General features: G+C 47.1%; 1 protein-coding gene across 5 annotated transcripts in view; it reads right to left on the reverse strand.

The window, feature by feature from the left end:
• The window catches only part of SYN3 (synapsin III), a 245881-nt gene that overhangs the window by 32137 nt on the left and 193352 nt on the right, over window positions 1–20392 (reverse strand). For all 5 annotated transcript variants that reach the window (XM_074826492.1, XM_074826491.1, XM_074826493.1 and 2 more), the window contains one exon: window positions 1752–1814. In XM_074826492.1, the coding sequence (XP_074682593.1) occupies window positions 1752–1814 (63 nt within the window). The remainder of the gene's footprint in view (window positions 1–1751; window positions 1815–20392) is intronic.

The following is a 20392-nucleotide window of genomic DNA, read 5'->3' on the forward strand; positions in this document are numbered from 1 at the left end:
CTCTCTTCTTTTTTTGGTCTATGTAATGAAATGTAGTGGGACTTCAAGAAGACTAATTTAATCAGTCTCAATTTTCCTGCAGGCTGCTTGTGGCTGGAGAAGGGCCCAAACTAAGACCATAAGGTCAACAACCCTTCCTTCCTGCACCTTCCTCATCTACTGAACAGAGCAGTGTTGAAATTCTGTGCCCAAATCCACGTCCAGACTCTGCTAGTAGTCCCTAATTTCATAATGGAATAAACTTAATTTGGTCTCAGACCAATTCTTTCTTCTAAGATGCTGGCTGTCAGTCTATCTTCATGTGGAATGACTTCCTACGTACCCACCTTGTACCACTGCATACAATTGTGCTTGGAATTTGAATAGAAACTCTCTTCCCCTATAACTTGTGACAGCAAAAATCAATATCATTAAAGAATAAAATGGTCTGGAAAGTGAGGGGTGGAAGAAGACCTGATGTCTGGTGCAGAAGACAATAGCTAAATATTCTGCTGAGAGCTTTGTCTGGAAACACTGTTAAGATTGGGGTACTTTTCTTTGATTCTGCTCTCATTTCTGTAGCCACTGAGGGTCCTTTGTGCATAAGAGAGACACGTGAATCTCTCCCTACATTACAGGTCCGCATGTACTCTAATTCAATGACACCTCTTCCTGTTTAACATACACAGCACCAATATTTTAACAAACATTTCCTGCTTACTTAAATGTTTGTTCTTTGATGCTGAAAGCCAACTCCACCACTGAGCCCACTTCCTCTCTGGCAGCTACCATTCAGACAGGTGAAGACTGCAACCAAAGTAGGAAAGATTATGAGAGCTTCCATGTGCAATCCAGGAAACCAAAAAGGGCTTCTGTTTCCAGAGCGTAAGCAAACAAGCTGTACCAAGGTTAAGTTTGCTGTACCTATATATAATTTTCAGGCAAAGTGTGAGGCTGGGAGAAAGTCTGTCTGCTCTAGGGAAGCACTGTGACAGGGGTATCAGTTATGAAGTTCATGTACCACCCATTTGGATTCAGAGATGATACATCAGAATTTCCTACTTCTGAACAAATCAAGTTTTAGACAGATAGGGGATGTTTTTTTAAAAGGTATATGCAAGAAAGAGGAGACTAAAGTGCATCAGGAATGTACTGGCAATGCCCTACTGAAAGGGAAGCCCTGTCACCCCAAGAATAAAGATCCCAGAGAGCCTGGGAGAAACAAACAGGTCCTTCTGGGAAGTGAACTGTTTTTCAGGATTCCTTGGCAGACAACCAGCCACTCTGCTTTGTAAGATCTTGTTCTTCCTTGCAAAGAGGGAAAAAATAACTGAAGGGGTTGCTCCTATTTTGTTGAATAAGGTCATCATAATGTGCTCAAAAAGACCAGTACCACTGCTCCTCATTGTGAGAACTATGGGGTGTAGCTGCACATTACAGGTGCCTGAATAAACATTACCACTTTCAGGAGAGGAGAAAATATATAAAAGATGAGCCTAATGACTTCAGCCCAGCCAATTTTTTCCCCCATTCTTCACATCCTCCCTTTCCGCATCCCAGACAGTCTCCAACCCAATGCCACTGCCTGCCTCCAAGTGTGTGGCAGCAGAAAAACGCCTGTTCTCCCACAGGAACAGCCAGTGCAACCCAGATAGTCTGTGGGGAGGTTTAACCCCTTTGCTGGCTGGCCACACACTGTGTATGATCACAGGAATGATGTGCCACATATATATCTGTTTTTCTGAGCTATATGTATTTTTTCTTTTACTTACCTTCCCCATTCCAGCATGAGCATGTCCCAGCTTGATCACTACAGGGAAATTCGGAGTTGTGAGCTGAAAGACAAAAGAAGGAGCTCCTCATTAGTTATTTCTTTCCAGCCATTGTGTTTTAAATAGTTTACTTTTATTTAGTACCTTTTATTTGCTTCCCAGATGTCGATGAGAGGATAAAAAGGTCAAATAAAGATTGTCCAGGTGGTAGGACGATAAGCAAATAGCTCTTCACTGGGACCCATAAGATCAGAAATGGAGGCCAGGCAGAATTCTGCAGATATGACCCACTTTTGCAGCCTAATAGCAGTAACCTCTAGAACCTTCTTACTTTTTCCTGTTGCTTTGCAACCCTGTATATATACTCATGTGCATGTAAAAAAAGCTGCACCTGCAAGCTTGAGTAAGTGAACACTTTCAGATGCTGAAAATATCTGAATTGTGAGAAAGACAAGGGCTGTTTGTTTTTTTCCACACATACTGCTTTGGCCTTTAAAGCTCATGTGAGCAGTCCCTCAGCAGCTCCCATTCCCCTCCCGTCAACAGTGGTGGGGGCAAGGAGAGAGGGAACAGGGGCCAACCCTTGAGGGCAACTCAGAAAGTCCATCTATTCATAACACCTCTTCCTCTCTTCTCTAACTTCAGGGGTGGGTAGAGGGAATTAAAGAAAACAAAGAAGAGTTGGAATAGGCGATAAAAATAGAAAAAATTATGTCATGTCTTCTCCCTGGCTTGTGTGCTGTTTACATTGGTCAGGGTCCTGCCATTCAAGCCATGCAAGTGCATCTTAGTGCAGATATTGGATTCTACTTGGAGAACTACAAATATTGTCTCTGTCTTCTATTCCCCAGTTTCATGCTCATGTTAGGATTCACTTGGAGTGATCGGCTGAGAGCTGGGTGGCTGCCCTGGTAGGAAGTGCACATGCCAGGACTAACCAGGATATATATACACCACACATACCCTACATACATTTCTATACCTCTGTTTGACATCTCTGTGATCTTCATCTTGTCCAGTGCTCCTGATTCTTGTGATCTAAATGCTATCCCTTCAGTACATAACCTGTTATTTTTTATTACATATTTCATTTCTTTAATGAGAATTCTTTTAAAAGACACTTTTGTCTTTACCTAAATGCCTGAAGCTATGAGCTCTATTCATTAAGCAGTTATCCTGGAGTTCTGGCAATGGGAGGGAGTTGAATTTTGACAGATAAATGGCTCTCCTATTTATTTAAGTTTGAGAATAGATAAACAAATTGTTCTTGTGCTAATTATCAATTGTCTGTATGGACAGGCAGGCGCTACGCCCTAAAGATAAAATGGTGCTGCATTCTCCATCTGTGGCAGCTCGCTATAAATAACAAAATTAGTAATGAACACTGATATGTTTTACTATTCAGCTGCTTATGTAAAGAAACGTCACAGGAGAAGGGAATAGTGAGTGTATCATGTTCTCAAATAGCCTGTGTCACTTGTGAGGACCTTCTTCAGGCAGAAAGCTGAAGGATCCTCTTCAGACCACAGAAGGGCACACAGCTGCAATAAATCACAGTCTTGGCACAGACAGGGACCAGCATCCACTGTTTACGGAAAAAACTCAAGAGACTGTGATAGGTGGCTATCTTGAAGCTGCATAATTAAGCATATGTCCAGGCACACGAGTTTGTGCTCTGCTTCCCCTTCACCTCTCTAATTCATTGTAAGAGCCTGAAACTTAATTTGCTGCTGGCATAAATGAATCAAATGGAGGACAGGTTGCTGCACCTGAGGCTTACCAAAGATTGACCATGCCAGGCCTTTAATGCTGGAAGATGAAAGGTAACCTAGTAGTTAGGGCACCCACCTGCTCAGGCTCTGGGATACCTGGCTTGCTTCCCAGCTCAGTCATCCATGCCCTGTGCACTCTGTTTGAGCCAAAGTGCTTGCAAGCCCCAGCCTCTGTTCCCTGTTTGTGAGCAGAGGCAGCAGCTGCTCCTACCACACAGGAAAAGCAAGCTGCATGCTGCAAGCCTGCCTGATACCCTGGCAAGGAGGCCAAAGAAGTGTGTGGGAGAGATGAAGTTATATCACCAGCTCAAAGCAGCTAGAGGCAGGAAGTGATGTCTCTGCTGCCCTGTTTATGTATCCTACCTGCAGGTTTTGCTGAGGGGCCCTGGCTCGAGCATGGGGCCCAGGAGTGGGAAGCATCTGTTTTCCTATGTACATGCAAAGAAAGTTTAGGATCCAATAAACAACCCAATTTTACTGCTAGCCTGGAGGAAACCATCGGCAATGACAATGCTCTGTTCAAACCTCTCCTTTTCTCTTTGCTTCTTGGAAACATGAACTTTCTTGGTAAGGCTTGGCCTCATCCCACATAGGGGTGACCAGCTGGTGCCAGGGCATGCTGGAGTCAGAAGCTGCTTGGTCTGGCCATAGTGTGTGGGGTTTGAGGTGAAATCTGAATGTGTGGCAGCCTCACTGGGAAAGCTGCAGCTCCAGGAAAATTCTGGCACATGGTTTGCCAGGAATCTGCTTCTGCCACCAAATTTCCATGTTGATGAACCCGCCTTATGGAGGAACCAATGAAAGACAGAGCAGCACATACACTTAGCTGCATTTTATGATGGGTTTAGTGACCATGGAGTGCCCTTAGTCTCTGTTGAAGTTAAGTGGAATCAAAAGTTCTCAATAGTCCACAGGACTAAAGCAACCAGAGTCCACAACCACCCAGTAATAGAGCTGAGAAGTCCTTGCTGAAGTGATGGAAGCAGACTGAACTCCACTGCAGTCAGTGGGGGCACTTGCAGCTTCCACCAGAGTCTTGTTGGCACTTGAGTCCCATTTCTGTTGCTAATAACGTGGTCAGCCAGCATACTTGGCAAGCACACAGACAGGGAAAATGAAGGAAGGGGCAACATTTTATACACACGACTATGAAGCAATTCACACACATAAGTGGTGGGAAGTTCTGGGGGTGACCACAGCTGCCATAAGGGCAGACCCCTGAGATAAGTATTTACACATACTTAGTCATAGATTTCCTGGGAAAGAAGATATATTTAATCAAAGGATAGCAACAAAATTTAATAAGAAAAGCATGTTTTTACTGAAACTATGCAAAGAAATATGTCTCTGTCTTTCTATGTGTTTGTTTATGTATTGTAAGGGCTCTTTTTTCTTGGAAAATGGGGAAAACACTTTGATGCTTTTGAAGTGTACGTGAGCTGTTTACAGGGCTAGTATAGATGTCTACAGGTTTTGTGATGGGACTGTAGCACTACAGCTAGCTCAGTGGTCAGATGCAGGGTGCTAGTTCATATGCATAACTCAACCCTTTGAATTAAAATCCTATAAATGTAATCCCAGATGTTGTCACACAAAAGTCTTGAGATGGCATAGTTTACATATGTGTCTAGAACTTGCTGTGTGAAGATGCCTGTTTAGAGTCAAGCAGGAGTTTGAATCCTGAACTAGGAACTCAGCAAAGCCATCTAGTAGGAGTGAAGGGGAAGTATGAAGTTATTTCCAGCTTACAACACTGGAGGCCCAAAGTATATAATTTAGGCTCTGATTTTAAGGGCTCTGCTCTGTGTATAGTGTCACTGCAAAGATCTCTTTGCAGTTTATCATTATTTTGGCACTGCTGTGTAAAAGTGAGTGCTGGTATGCATACATTAGCCTCTATTTGAAAACACATGGCTGTAAACTATGACACTTTCCCCTTTACCCTATGCCCCTCCTTTCCAACAAATAATGAGGTTTTTAATACTTCTTGCAAATATATTGTCCTGGTTTAACCAGGATAGGGTTAAGTTTCCCCAGCAGTGGGGGGGAGCTCTAGCCGGCTTATTCAGATACCATGCAGACGTCACCTGGCGCGGGAGCATGGTGCACTCGTGGTTTTGTACATCGTGCTTCAAACTGCTGTATTTGGTAGCTATTTTGCTCTGTTCATTGCTATCACTATTACTGTTATTGTTGTTGTTTGTTGTGTTGCTATTGCATTATTGTATTAAACCTTTCCTTATTTCAGTCTTGGGGCTTTGTATTTCACTCCCTTTGTGGGGGAGGGGCAGCGGCCGCGTGGTCTCAGACCCCGGCAGGGGCTAAACCACCACAACTTTGGCGTTCCAACGTGAGGCTGGAGAAGACTGAAATAAGGACAAAAGGAGAAGTGTGTTAGAGCAATCTGTTAGGTGTAATTTTTCTGTTTTACTTGTATTATTTGATAAGAAATGTTTGCAATGCTGGGCAATTTGCTTGCGTGGTGGGGCTGGATTAATCCTCATATCCACTCTGTGCTCCTAGTAGTGGCATTTATTGTCGGTGGAAAATGTGGCAAGGGCTGTATTTTGCTCTACTGGTTACTGTCTGCTTATAATGGGCTCGTTTCGCTGCTTGTGGGGGTGCACCGCTACCTGTTTGCTGCCTGGTCTTTTGTTTGGGGTCTCACCCCCTCTATGGGTGAGCCAGGGGAGGAGATTCTCTCGGTTTTTGAGAGTTTCAGCTATCCCTGGAGCATCCTGGCCACTGTGTTCGCGGCACAATGCTTTCTAAATGCCTGCCTGATCCTGTTTTGGGCCATGCGGTATTTCTCCAACAATAGCACCACCCGGAAACCTGCCCCGGGGGCAGATAGTTATAAATGGCAAGGTGTGTGGGAGAAGATGGGCAAGTGCCTGAGTCAGTGGTCACCCCCAATGCTTTGGGATCTCACTGTCGAACAAGTGCAGAGTCCTGATAAACTGGTGGAGTGTTTGGAAAAGGTGTGCTGCCAATCTGACAAATCCTGGGAGACACAAATCCTTGCGATGTGCTGGGGGCTTGCCCATGCTTACCGTGTCATCTTTAACACTGTTCACTGCCCCCAAGGGGGCGAAAGAGCTGCAGGGTCTGAAAGTGAGCCTGCTGGTACAGCAGCTGGGCCAGGGGGACAGGCAGCACCAGTACCGGTCGCCTCCACCAGCACAGCAGCTGAGCCAGAGGGACAAGCAGTACCAATATCAGTTGCCCCGATACGGAAAACCAAATATACCAAAAAATCCCCTCGCAGTGCACAGGGTGATAATGAACCAGGCCCATCACGAGAGCAGGAGGAAGAGCCGGAGGTAATCATCCGATCTCTATCCCTGAGTGAGTTGCGAGATATGCGGAAGGATTACAGCCGCAGTCCAGGCGAGCAAATTTGCACCTGGTTGCTCCGGTGCTGGGATACTGGAGCTGCTGGTTTGGAATTGGAGGGGAGAGAGGCCAAGCAGGTTGGACATTTAGCCAAGCAGGCTGGTATTGACAAGGCAATAGGGAAACAGGCTCAAACCCTCAGCCTTTGGAGGCGACTCCTGCTCGCTGTGAGGGAGAGGTACCCCTACAAGGATGATTCTCTATGTCGGTTAGGCAAGTGGACCAGAGGGACATTCCAAAGCATTAGCAGCAGCATCCTGGTGGCGAGACAATCAGACAGTGGATGAAGTGACTATGCAGCTCTGGCACTATGAGGGAAGTCTCCCTTCCTCCCAACATGCCTGGGTTTCAGCCGTAGAGGAACTGTCTCAGAGGCTCCAAAAAATGGAACAGGACATGTCCTATGTTTCACATGCACGGGCCGATGTCTCAGTCATTAGAAGCAGGCGTTTCCCCACCCAAGAGAAGGGCGGTAGAAGGTACACACCACGGGGCACCCTGTGGTTCTTCCTCCGCGACAATGGGGAGAACATGAGAAGGTGGCATGGCCAGCCCACTTCCGCCCTAGCTGCACGAGTACAGCAACTGAAAGGGAAGACCACCATGAAAGGGGAGTCTTCCAAGAGAGATGCAGCTCCAGTGTCTGGTCAGAAACCCCCCAGACAGAATAGAATGGCCAACAGTATGCTTGACCCTCTTGAGGGGACCAGGAAGTCATTCCTGCAGGAGTCACTCTTAGATCAAGTGAGTGATGGTGAGCAGGATTAGAGGGGCCCTGCCTCCAGCCAGGTGGAGGAAAGGGATAATCGGATTTACTGGACGGTGTGGATCCGATGGCCTGGCACATCAGAACCACAAGAATATAAGGCCTTGGTAGACACTGGTACACAGTGCACCTTGATGCCATCAAGCCACAGTGGGGTTGAATCCATCTGCATCTCTGGAGTGACAGGGGGGTCCCAACAGCTGACCCTATTAGAAGCTGAAGTGAGCTTAACTGGGAAGGACTGGCATAAGCACCCCATTGTCACTGGCCCAGATGCCCTGTGCATCCTAGGTATAGATTACCTCAGGAGAGGGTACGTTAAAGACCCAAAAGGGTACCGGTGGGCCTTTGGTATAGCTTCCCTGGAGGAGGTTGAGCAATTGTCCACTTTACCCGGCCTCTCAGAGGACCCCTCGGTGGTGGGGTCGCTTCAGGTCGAAGAGCAGCGAGTGCCAATTGCTACCAAGACGGTGCACCAGCGGCAGTACCGTACTAACCGAGATTCTCTAGTCCCCATCCATCAGCTGATCCGTCGACTAGAAAGCCAGGAGGTGATCAGCAAGACTCACTCACCTTTCAACAGCCCTATATGGCCAGTGAGAAAACCTAATGGCGAATGGAGACTGACCGTGGACTACCGTGGGCTGAATGAAGTTACACCAGCGATGAGTGCTGCAGTGCCAGGCATGCTGGAACTCCAGTATGAGCTGGAGTCGAAGGCAGCCAAGTGGTACGCCACGATTGACATCGCTAACGCGTTTTTCTCCATTCCAATAGCACCAGAGTGCAGGCCACAGTTTGCGTTCACTTGGAGGGGTATCCAGTACACATGGAATCGATTGCCCCAGGGGTGGAAACACAGCTCCACCATTTGCCATAGACTGGTCCATACTGCACTGGAGAAGGGTGGGGCTCCAGAACACCTGCAGTTCATTGATGATATCATTGTATGGGGGGACACAGCTGAGGAAGTCTTTGAGAAAGGAAAGAAGGTAATTGAAATCCTCCTGAAGTCTGGTTTTGCCATCAAGTGACAGAAAGTTAAGGGGCCTGGAAGGGAGATTCAGTTCCTAGGAGTAAAATGGCAAGATGGGCGTCGCCACATCCCAATGGAGGTGATAAACAAGATAACAGCCATGGCCCCACCAACCACCAAAAAAGAGACTCAATCTTTCCTGGGCGTTGTGGGGTTCTGGAGGATGCACATCCCAAACTACAGCCTGATTGTGAGCCCTCTCTACCACGTAACCAGCAAGAAGAACGATTTTAAATGGGGCCCAGAGCAACAACAAGCCTTTGAACAAATTAAGCAGGAGATTACCCAGGCAGTGGCTCTCGGGCCAGTCCGGACAGGGCAGGAGATTAAGAACGTGCTCTACACCGCAGCCGGGGAGAATGGCCCTTCCTGGAGCCTTTGGCAGAGAGCAGATGGGGAATCCCGAGGCTGACCTCTAGGCTTTTGGAGCCGGGGATACAAAGGCTCTGAAGCTAACTATACCCTGACTGAGAAGGAGATACTGGCAGCGTATGAAGGAATTCGAGCTGCCTCAGAAGTGGTCGGCACTGAGACACAACTCCTCCTGGCACCTCGACTGCCGGTGCTGGGATGGATGTTCAAAGGAAAGGCTCCCTCCACACATCATGCAACAGATGCCACGTGGAGTAAATGGGTTGCGTTGATAACACAACGGGCCCGAATAGGGAACCGCGACCCCCCAGGATTAGTGGAAATGATCATGAACTGGCCAGAGAGCAAGGATGCGGGGATGTCACCAGAACAAGAGGTGAAACGTGCTGAGGAGGCCCCACCATATAACGAGCTGACAGAGGAAGAAAAGCAATATGCCCTGTTCACTGATGGGTCTTGTCGCATTGTGGGAAAACATCGACGATGGAAGGCTGCAGTGTGGCATCCCACACGAGAAACCACTGAAGCTGTTGAGGGACAAGGTGAATCGAGCCAGTTCGCAGAGGTGAAAGCCATCCAATTGGCTTTGGAGATTGCTGAGCGAGAAAAGTGGCCGAGGCTCTATATCTACACTGACTCGTGGGTGATGGCAAGTGCCCTGTGGATGTGGTTGCAGCAATGGAAACAGAACAACTGGCAACGCAAGGGCAAACCCATCTGGGCCACTGAAGTATGGCAGGACATTGCAGCCCGGGTGGAGAACCTCGTTGTGAAGGTGCGCCATGTGGACGCCCATATACCCAAGAGTCGAGCCACTGATGAACATCAGCATAACCATCAGGCGGACCAAGCTGCTAAGATCGAGGTGGCTCAGGTGGACTTGGACTGGCAGCGTAAAGGTGAACTGTTCATAGCCCGGTGGGCCAATGAGACCTCGGGCCACCAAGGCAGAGATGCAACATATAGGTGGGCTCGAGATCGAGGGGTGGACCTCACCATTGACACCATCGCAGAGATCATCCACGGATGTGAGATATGTGCTCCCATCAAACAAGCCAAACGGGTGAAGCCCCAGCAGAATGAAGATCGATGGATGAAATATAAATATGGAGAGGCCTGACAGATCGACTACATCACACTGCCACAGACCCGCCGAGGCAAGCGCCACGTGCTCACAATGGTGGAAGCAACCACTGGATGGCTCGAAACTTATCCAGTGTCCCACGCCACCGCCCGAAAGACCATCCTGGGCCTTGAAGAGCGAGTCTTGTGGCAACACGGCACCCCAGAGAGGATTGAGTCAGACAAGGGGACTCACTTCGGAAATAACCTCATAGATGCCTGGGCAGAAGAACATGGCATCGAGTGGGTCTACCACATCCCCTACCACGCACCAGCCTCTGGGAAGATCGAGCGCTACAATGGACTGTTAAAAACTACATTGAGAGCAATGGGGGGTGGAACCTTCAAACACTGGGACACACATCTGACAAAGGCCACTTGGTTAGTGAACACAAGAGGATCTGCCAATTGAGCTGGCCCGGCTCAGTCAAAACTTCCACGTGTTGTGGACGGGGATAGAGTCCCTGTGGTGCGCATGAGGGATGTGCTGGGAAAAATGGTCTGGGTTAGTCCTGCGCCGGGCAAAGGCAAACCGATCCATGGGATTGTTTTTGCTCAAGGACCTGGGTGCACCTGGTGGGTGATGCAGAAGGATGGAGAGGTCCGATGCGTGCCACAAGGGGACTTGATTGTGGGTGAAAACACACCGTGAGTTATACTGTGCTTTTGTTAATTTTTCTTTGTCAATGCTAATTGCTAAGTGGCAGCTGGATGTGACGCACATGGTATAGAATAAAGGGGTGGATTATGTCCTGGTTTAACCAGGATAGGGTTAAGTTTCCCCAGCAGTGGGGAGGGAGCTCTAGCTGGGTTATTCAGATACCATGCCGACGTCACATCCTGGCAGGTCACATTTTTCCTGGCGCGGGAGCGTGGTGCACTCGTGGTTTTGTACATCGTGCTTTCCACTGCTGTATTTGGTAGCTATTTTGCTCTGTTCATTGCTATCACTATTACTGTTATTGTTGTTGTTTGTTGTGTTGCTATTGCACTGTTGTATTAAACCTTTCCTTATTTCAGTCTTGGGGCTTTGTATTTCACTCCCTTTGTGGGGGAGGGGCAGCGGCCGTGTGGTCTCAGACCCTGGCAGGGGCTAAACCACCACATATATGAACATTTTCTGTATCTATTGTTGGTGGAGCAGTAGAACAGAGTTGGATCTACATTGATCTGAAGGGAGGAATCTTAGATGAAACATGATCTATCCTATAAATACAATGCTTTCTCTTTTGTTTCACTGAGGCCCTCAAGAGAAATACTGATCTTAGGTCTGTGATTTTGTGTACTGTCCTGTGTACTCGATCCCCTCGTCTAGATCATCAATAAAGATATTAAACAGGAGTGGCCCCAAAACCGAGCCCTGGGGGACACCACTCGTGACCGGCTGCCAACCGGATTTAACTCCATTCACCACCACTCTTTGGGTCCGGCCATCCAGCCAGTTTTTTACCCAGCAAAGCGTGTGCCCATCCAAGCCATGAGCAGCCAGTTTCGCCAGGAGAATGGTGTGGGAAACGGTGTCAAAGGCCTTACTAAAGTCAAGGTAGACAACATCCCCAGCCTTTTCCTCATCCAATAAGCAGGTCACCCTGTCGTAGAAGGAGATCAGGTTTGTCAAGCAGGACCTGCCTTTCATAAACCCATGCTGACTGGGCCTGATCATCTGGTTGTCCCACATGTGTTGTATGATGGTACTCAGGATGAGCTGCTCCATCAGTTTCCCGGGCACTGATGTCAAGCTGACAGGCCTGTAATTTCCCGGATCATCCTTCCGACACTTCTTATATATGGGCGTCACATTGGCCAATTTCCAATCTGTCGGGACCTCCCTAGTCAGCCAGGACTGCTGATAAATGATGGGAAGCGGCTTGGCGAGCACCCCAGCCATCTCCTTCAGCACCCTCGGGTGTATCCTGTCCGGTCCCATAGACTTGTGTATGTCTATGTGGTGCAGTAGGTCACTGACTGTCTTCTCCTGGATTGCGGGGGGGTCGTTCTCCCAGTCTCTGTCCTCTGGCTGAGGAGGCTGGATTCCCTCAATACAACTAGTCTTGTTATTAAAGACCAAGGTAAAGAAGGCATTAAGCACCTCAGCCTTTTCCTCATCACTCTTTGCCATGTTTTCTCCTGTGTCTAGCAGGGGATGGAGGCTCTCTCTGGTCTTTCTTTTGCTGTTGAAGTACTTATAGAAACATTTCTTTTTACCTTTGACTGCTGAAGCCAGATTAATTTCTAGCTGGGCTTTAGACCTCCTGATTTCCACCCTGCATAGCCTCACAGCATCTTTGTAATCATTGTGAGTGGCTAGCCCCTTCTTCCAAAGGCCGTAAACTCTCCTTTTCTCCCTGAGTTGCAGCCAAAGCTCCCTGTTTAACCAGGGTAGTCTTCTCTGCTGCCAGCTTCTCTCACAGCACCTGGGGGACAACCTGCTCCTGTGACATTAAGACTTCCTTCTTAAAGAGTGTCCAGCCTTCCTGGATCCCTATACCCTTCAGGATTGTCTCCCAAGGGATCCTGTCAAGTAGGTGCCTAAACAAGTCAAAGTCAGGCCTTGGGAAGTCCAGGATGGCAGTGCTGCTGTCCCCTCTCTTGGTCTCTCTAAGAATAGAGAACTCTATTATTTCATGATCACTGTGCCCTAGTCGGCCTCCAACCGCCACATCACCCACCAGTCCTTCTTCGTTCACAAAGAGGAGGTCCAGCAGCACACCTCCTCTGGTTGGTTCACTTACCAACTGTGTCAGGAAGTTATCTCAAACACATTCCAGGAATCTCCGGGACTGGTCCCACTCTGCGATGTTGTATTTCCAGCAGATGTCTGGGAATTTAAAGTCTCCCACAAGAACAAGGGCAAGCGATCGTGAGATTTCTCCTAAGTGCCTACAGAATATTTCATCCACCTCTCTGTCCTGGTTGGGTGGCCTATAGTAGACTCCCACTATGACATCTGCCCTGTTGGCTTTCCTCCTGATTCTAATGCAAAGACACTCCACCCTGTCTTCACTATACTTGTGTTCGAAGCCATCATAACAGACCCTAACATACAGCGCCACCCCACCACCTCTCCTTCCTTGTCTGTCCCTTCTAAAGAGCTTGTAGCCACCAACTGGTGCATTCCAGTCAAGACAGACATCCCACCATGTTTCTTTGATAGCCACTACATCATAATTTTCCTGCTGCATCATGGCTTCAAGCTCCTCCTATTTGTTACCCATGCTGTGTGCATTGGTATACATGCGCTTCAGATGGGCTGATGTCCCCAGCACCTTTTTGCATTTAGAAGTCCTAATTCCAGCCTGACCTTTCACAGGTGTTACCACAGTTACTGGTCCATCAATATCCCTTGCATCTTTGTTGTGCTGCGTGTCTCCATCCCTTGCCTCCACTGAGATGGCAGGGTGAGGGTTGTCACTGGAACAATAGCCCACAGACTCTGGTAATCTTCCCTGGGGCTTATGTCTGGGAGTTCCAGTTTTGTCCCCTCCCCCTTCAAAGCTAGTTTAAAGCTCTCTCAATGAGTCCAGCTAACTCCTGCCCCAATATCCTTTTCCCCTCCTGGGACAGCTGCATCCCATCTGTTGCCGAAATGTCTGGCGACCTGTATCCTAATCTGTGACAGAAAAATCTGAAGCCCTGCCAGTAACACCAGTCTTGGAGCCACAAGTTCATCTCTTGAGTTCTCCTGTAATCTTCCTCATCCATCCCTGCAACTGAAGAGATGGAGTAGAACACTATTTGTACCACCGCCCCCTTAACCAGTTTCCCCAAGGCCCTGAAATCACTCTTCATTGATTTTGGACTACTCCTGGTAATATTATCACTACCCACCTGAAAAACCAAGAGAGGGTAGTAGTCCTTGAGTCTCACTAGAGTGGGGAGTTTTGCCGTGAGGTCCGTCACCCGGGCCCCAGGGAGGCAGCAGACTTCCCTATGAAGTGGGTCCGGTCTGCATATTGGGCCTTCAACACCCCTCAGGATGGAGTCACCCACTACAATGACCCTTCTGGGGTTCTTTTTAGAATTGGTTTTAACACATGGTCTAGGGCAACCCGTCCTTGGTGAACCTTGATCTTCCTCCTTGTTTGACTCATTTACTTCGTCCTTCTCTACTTCATTCAAAAGTTCCAGGGCCCCGTATCTGTTGTGAAGGGACACCATGGAAGGTGAGGGAGGTCGGGAGGGAATTTTCCTGCCTCCCTGAGCAGGGACCTGTTTCCAGTCTCCCCCATCTCTTAGGTCCCCTCCTTCTGCCTGGCAGCAAGAGGGTGAGGGATCGCCTGCCTCTTTTGGAGCCTCCATTTGCTCCTGTTTCTTCAGGGGTCTAAGGTGTTACTCCACCAATCAATTTCCCTTTCACACTCCCTAATACTTCTTAATATTTCAACCTCTTCTTTGAGTTTCACCACCAGGCTGAGCAGGTCATCCACCTGATCACAGCACACACGGGTGTTGTCACTGCTGCCCTCCAGCAGGATTGACAAGCTCAGCCACTCCCTGCAGCCTGGGACCTGGACCTCTACCTGTTTGTGTGGCAGCTCCGTCCGGGTCACCACGTTCTTTGTGGTGGTGGTTTTGACCCGAGTGGAGACCATGGTTCAGTCTACTCATGGAGGACGATGAGATGACAACTAGCTAAAATAAGCTCTAGAGCCAGGAGAGGGACTCTGCCCTGTCTGCACACTTTACCTGCATGCCCTCCCTGTGCGAACTGCCGAACTGCCGTGCCACACCCTTCTGACGTGTCACACCCTTCTGACGTGTCACATCCTGTTTGCCCGTCCTGTTTGCCGGGCTCCTTGTCGCTTGCACTCCCTGGAGGATCCTCTTGTATGTGAGGGGCGTTGGGCAACATCACTCTAGTCTCGACCCACACTGAGTCCCCACTGTCCTTGTTCATACCTCACTCTTCCCGCTCAGGGGGGAGGCGGCTTGAGGCTCTCCCTCTTCCCTGGGCTTCTGCCTTCTCGGCTTGCAGTTTTGCTGCGGGTTTTTTGATGCTTTTGTCCTCTTTGGAGCCCCTCTCCTCAGCAACTGTGTAATCAGTACTGTGGATGAGGTGGATGATTTAGTCCACCATAGTTTTAGTAGTCTGTAAGGCAGGCTTGTAAAATCAAATAGGAATAAACCTGATGCAGAGCACTGTGAGGGCAGAGGCCAAAGTTTTAGCAAACAACCAAGTTTTGGAGGTGGTGTAAAGAAGAGGCAGGAATGAGGCTGGTGATTACAAGGTTTTGGGGAGAGAAAACATTCAGTAATTTGAAGGGGACATCACTGCTGCAGGCCTGGATATCTGTGAGAACAGTGGGAGGACCAGAAATGAGTGCAAAGCAAAGTGTTAGATTTAAGATGTTTTAGATGGATGGACTTCTTATTTTTTTTAGCACTGGAGCTGAGACCTCCAGCTTCACATAGGAATGAACATAATGAGTTACTACATGGAGATATCACATAAATCAATTTGTGCTACTAAGTGAAGTCAGCAGTACCTTAGGGTGCAAAGATCCTTCATCATGGTGAAAAATTATCCTTTGATTCTATCATTGCTTTTAAAAAGCACAACACTACAAAAAAAAAAAAAAAAAAAAAAAAGAAAACCCAACAGCAACATGAGTTAGTCCCCACATCCTTGAGTAAAGAAACCACAAACCAATGTTTCAGGGCTCCTAACACTTGCTGTGGTTAGAACAGGTCATGGAAGTGAATGGAAAAGATTAAGCATGAAATGGAACTTTTTGTCATTAATTCCACCTCTAATGTTAATTAACTTCTCCTTTATTTGAGACAAGATACTTTTGGGTTCCCAGTAGTCCCCCTCATCATTTGGAGGATAAGACTGTGAGCATTTGATATTATTCTCATTCCCTTGGAGCTTCAAGTGTGAGAATTACATGAACACATCCAGACAAGCAGATGCTCAGCAAAAAACCATTCTAGTAAGTGTGTGCACGTGCTTGTATTCACACACATATCCAGCAGTCCTGGTCAATAAATCCCCGTTACCACATGTCAAAATACAAGCAAGTTTTTTAAAGGTTATTATGAATACATAGAAAAGTATAATTTCTTAATGCGTAGTGTTCGCTTAGCCAGTATTTTGCAGTGTTGCCTTTAGGAAAGCCTCTTGTCTTTCCTTGTTTGCTGGAGTGACGGGGGATGTCACGGGGTGGGCAAGATCTTGAGAGGGGACACAACCAGGACAGCTGACCCGAACTGACCAACGGGATATTCCATACCATATGACATCCACTCGAGTATAAAGCTGGGAAAAAGGAGCAAGGGGGGGGTCACCCTTGGTCCTCCGAGGCAACCACTACGTGTATTGGAGCCCTGCTTCCTGAGAAGGCCCGACATTGCCTGTTAATGGGAAGTAGAGAATAAATCCGGTTTCTTTTTGCTTCTGCACGCGGACCTTTGCTTTGCTTTGCTTACACTAAAACTGCTTTTGTTTTACCCACAAGGGTTGGTTTTTTTCCTATTTTATTTTCTTTCCCCTTTTTTGCCCTGTTGAGAAAAAAGGGGGGAAGGGGGGGAAGTGATAGAGCGACTTGGTGGGTACCTGGCATTTACCAAGGTCAAACCACCACACTAGGAGAGTGAATATATTCTCCCAACTCCTTATTTTGAAAAGCTGTTTAAATATTTTTTGGGGGATGCAATGGAAGAGAAGAAACTCTTGAGTTTTCTCTTCCCCCTGACCTGAATTGGGTACATTTTGCTGTGTTTTTCTCTAATCAGAAAATTATATTCCCCATGTAAACACATTGCAGAGGGAGAGATGGTGAACACCAGTTGTTGACAGGGTGGGGAACTCTCTGGGGATTTTCTTTTGATGGGTTACCTTTGGAAAAACTGTAGCAACTAAGCTGTAGTAGAAGATACTGGCAAGTAGAATAATAGCAAGAAGGAAGGAGAGAGAGGGGAAAAAAATGCTTTATGAAGTTATGCTGGAGTCTTCAAAGCCACCTCTCTTCCAAGAACCCCTAAGGGTCACAAGACGCTGGCTGACAGAGCTCTCCCTTTGCTCAGAAGGCTAGACTGTCCCTTTTTTGAGGCAAACTCTGAATTCTGATTGATTTCAAAATGAGCAGCATAGGATTTCTTTGGAGAGAACAAAACTTCCCTGAACTTCACAGCAGAAAACAACCTTCAACAACAGGCACCATAGGAGTAATTAGGTCTCACTGAAGCTGATCGTTCCCCTGTTACTGCTGATCTCTAACCTCACCATGCAGCCTGCTGCAGGTTCTTCCCTGTCTCCAAAGGGCAAAGTGAATATGGTTCTCACCTCAGTTTTTACACAAAGTGAAGCCACGTGCCCTGACTGCAAAGCTCAGGAGAATCACACTCGAGTCCAAGGGCTTGGTCGTGATTTCACAACCTTTGGTAGCACATTTGAGAGTGGTGCAGTTCTGACAGCATAAATTGAGAAGTGGGCCCTGGACTTATTAGTACATTCATCGAGAAATACTCTGCCTGACACAGAAATGGCTCTGATGTTTTATTGTAGGTCTCATGCTGTTGTAACTGTGCCAATGGCCCTGTGCAGCCTTGGCTGAGATCGACATGTCAAATGCTGTCAGGAAGAGGGCCATGAGCTATGAGCCATGGATGCTGTCTGGTACAGGGAATGGTCCACTGGAACATCTGAAATACCCTCTGGGCTCCTGAAAGCTGTTGGGCAATGGATCACTGAGTCTTTCCTTCTTGCCATTCTTCAGCACTTCGAGCTATAGAAATAGCAGCACAGAGAACCAGGCAGTCACAGTTGGACTTTTTTAATAGATCCCTGTTTTATTTTTATACTTTTTTAAAAGCACAGCTAGTAATCTTGATTAATGCTCCAGAGTATAAGGGACTTTGGACATAAAGAAGAATAAGGAATATGGGAAGTGTCAACCTGAAGCTGGCATCTCAGGATACATCTATACTAGTAAATAGAGCAATGACATAGCAAGGACAATGGCCCTGGGTTGCCTATACTGTTAAATTGTTAGACTGATCTCTGGCATATTCTGGCTCAAGCCAAAGAGCCTTCTCCCAAACAATTCCTAAGCACAACATGGAAACCAACATAAATCTGCAGCTGTACCCCATAGGAGGCTAAGAGAGTTTGATAGTACGGCTGGAGTTGGACCATGTCAGAGTTGCCAGAGAATGGGCCTGGCACTGTATGGTTTGCTACTGTTAATGTAGTCCCAGTTTGTCTCACTGGGTTGAGCAGGAGAATAGTTTTTATCTCACATTATGCCCTATCTTTGCATGCTCTCACATTAGCGTTTTATTTCAGTTGTATGGACGAATGGTCTATCACATGTGGCTGTATGTCATACCATTCCCGTATGATAATTTCCACTGACTACCTTTTTCAGATTAAATTCACAGTGGGTGCATTTTTCTCCTACAACCACAGATATTTACACCGTATTTCTTTTGTCCACTGACCTGGAAATTCAGGTATTACCTCACATGAGAAATGTTTATGCTATGGGCCCAGTTTGCCCTGTTTTATGGCCAGATCTTATTTTCAGCATTTTGAGCCTTTAGGCTCATGCAGGAATTCAAATACTTCACTAATGTGGCCTGGCAGCAAGATACACATCCCCTACTTTTTGTGCTATGGACAAAAATGTGGAGAGTGTCTCCAAAACCTTATTCCATGGACCTACCTCCTCCATGGGCTGCACATGGAGTTGAACACTGGCAGCAGCTCTTCTGAACCCTGAAGCTGTTGTGGCATCTTTTTGTAGGCACCTAGACAGGTGGGGATCACATATGAGCCTTGTTCTTCCTATATCCTCATTCTTGTGCTTCCCAGTTTCAAGATTCTTTCTCCAGATAAAAATCTTCTTTGTTTATCCAGACTAATTTTTGACTCATGTCAGAGACACTAAGGATATGAAAGGCAGCCATTGCATCCTATGACTGAATTAGCTCTGTGTCTCTTGAGATTTCTTAGGAACTTTTAAATTACATGTTTTTGGTAGGAGCCAAAAACTGTAGGAAGGGCTCTATTTCACCATCTCTCCAAATTCAGCAGTTGCCTGGGGAAGAAAATGAGGTCCCAAAGTGCAGACATCATATTTTCAAAGCTGGAAGTGTCATGTTTCAATGTTTCTGTGAATGAGAGCTAATAAACTTTTTGTTCTAATTCAAAGGAGAAATGAAATGCTTTCAAACTGTAAAAGGGAGGCTTTTCTGACATGCATTTTACTTCTCCATGTTACATTTTTGAGGCTTTTTGAGATTTTGACTTTGGGTTAAAGAAATAATCTGAAACATTGAAACCTCTGAAGAGCAGAGAAAACCTTTTCCTACCTAGGCTTTGAGGACATGAGCCCACAATGGCACCACATGGGTATTTGTCTCCCTCTTGTGGCTTATTCCATAAGATAAGATATGATCCTGCTCCGCCTGTTTGCTAAAGATATTACAGCTCCAATGAAGTGGAAGAAACGTTTTCAGTGGATGTCCTGCGTGACTATCCTATATGCAGACTTTGTCTGCAACCTCAGTGCTGAGTGACAACCTAGTTTGCCATTATGAGACAAAACCAGTGAGGGAGTTGAGCAGACTCCACACAGGACATAGGCAGAGTTATTTTCAGCTGGGACTGTCTTCTGTTCACATCTTTCCCAGCTGTAACAAGAAGGGGCCTCCTGAAGTGTATGCATTCAGAGAAAGACAGAAGAAACCACTGTGTGGATCAACCATGTTCATCTTGCAACCACCACCTCAGTCAGTGGCATTTTTCCCCTGATGAACATACACATTGATGTACTGCAGGCTGCAGCAGCCAGGAATGGCAAGCATCAGGAAGCAAAGAAATTCCTTTGGGAGTAACACATAGACTCTCTTCTTCAGCTTGGGCAAGCCTGGAGCGGCAAAGGATGCTGTGGTCTCTGTGAGCCCACTCCTTCTGTTTTGCCTAGAGAGAAAGTGTTTGCCCTTTACTGGAAAAAGAGGTGGAGACCTAAGCTGATTTAATCTGTGAGGCAATATCTCCACTTCTCTGGGATAAATGAGACAAATGTGAGTGAGCTGGTCCACACCCAGTACAAGAAGGCATTTGTTTCTTTCCCAGGCACATTACTGAGGCTGTCACGGGATCCAGGTAGGATTTTTGAATGTGGGCAGAAACCCGCATGGAGGTGAATCAGCATGTGCCCGAAAGAAGGGC

This window comes from Strix aluco, chromosome 5 (genome assembly GCF_031877795.1).
Source record: "Strix aluco isolate bStrAlu1 chromosome 5, bStrAlu1.hap1, whole genome shotgun sequence".
Lineage (NCBI taxonomy): Eukaryota > Metazoa > Chordata > Aves > Strigiformes > Strigidae > Strix > Strix aluco.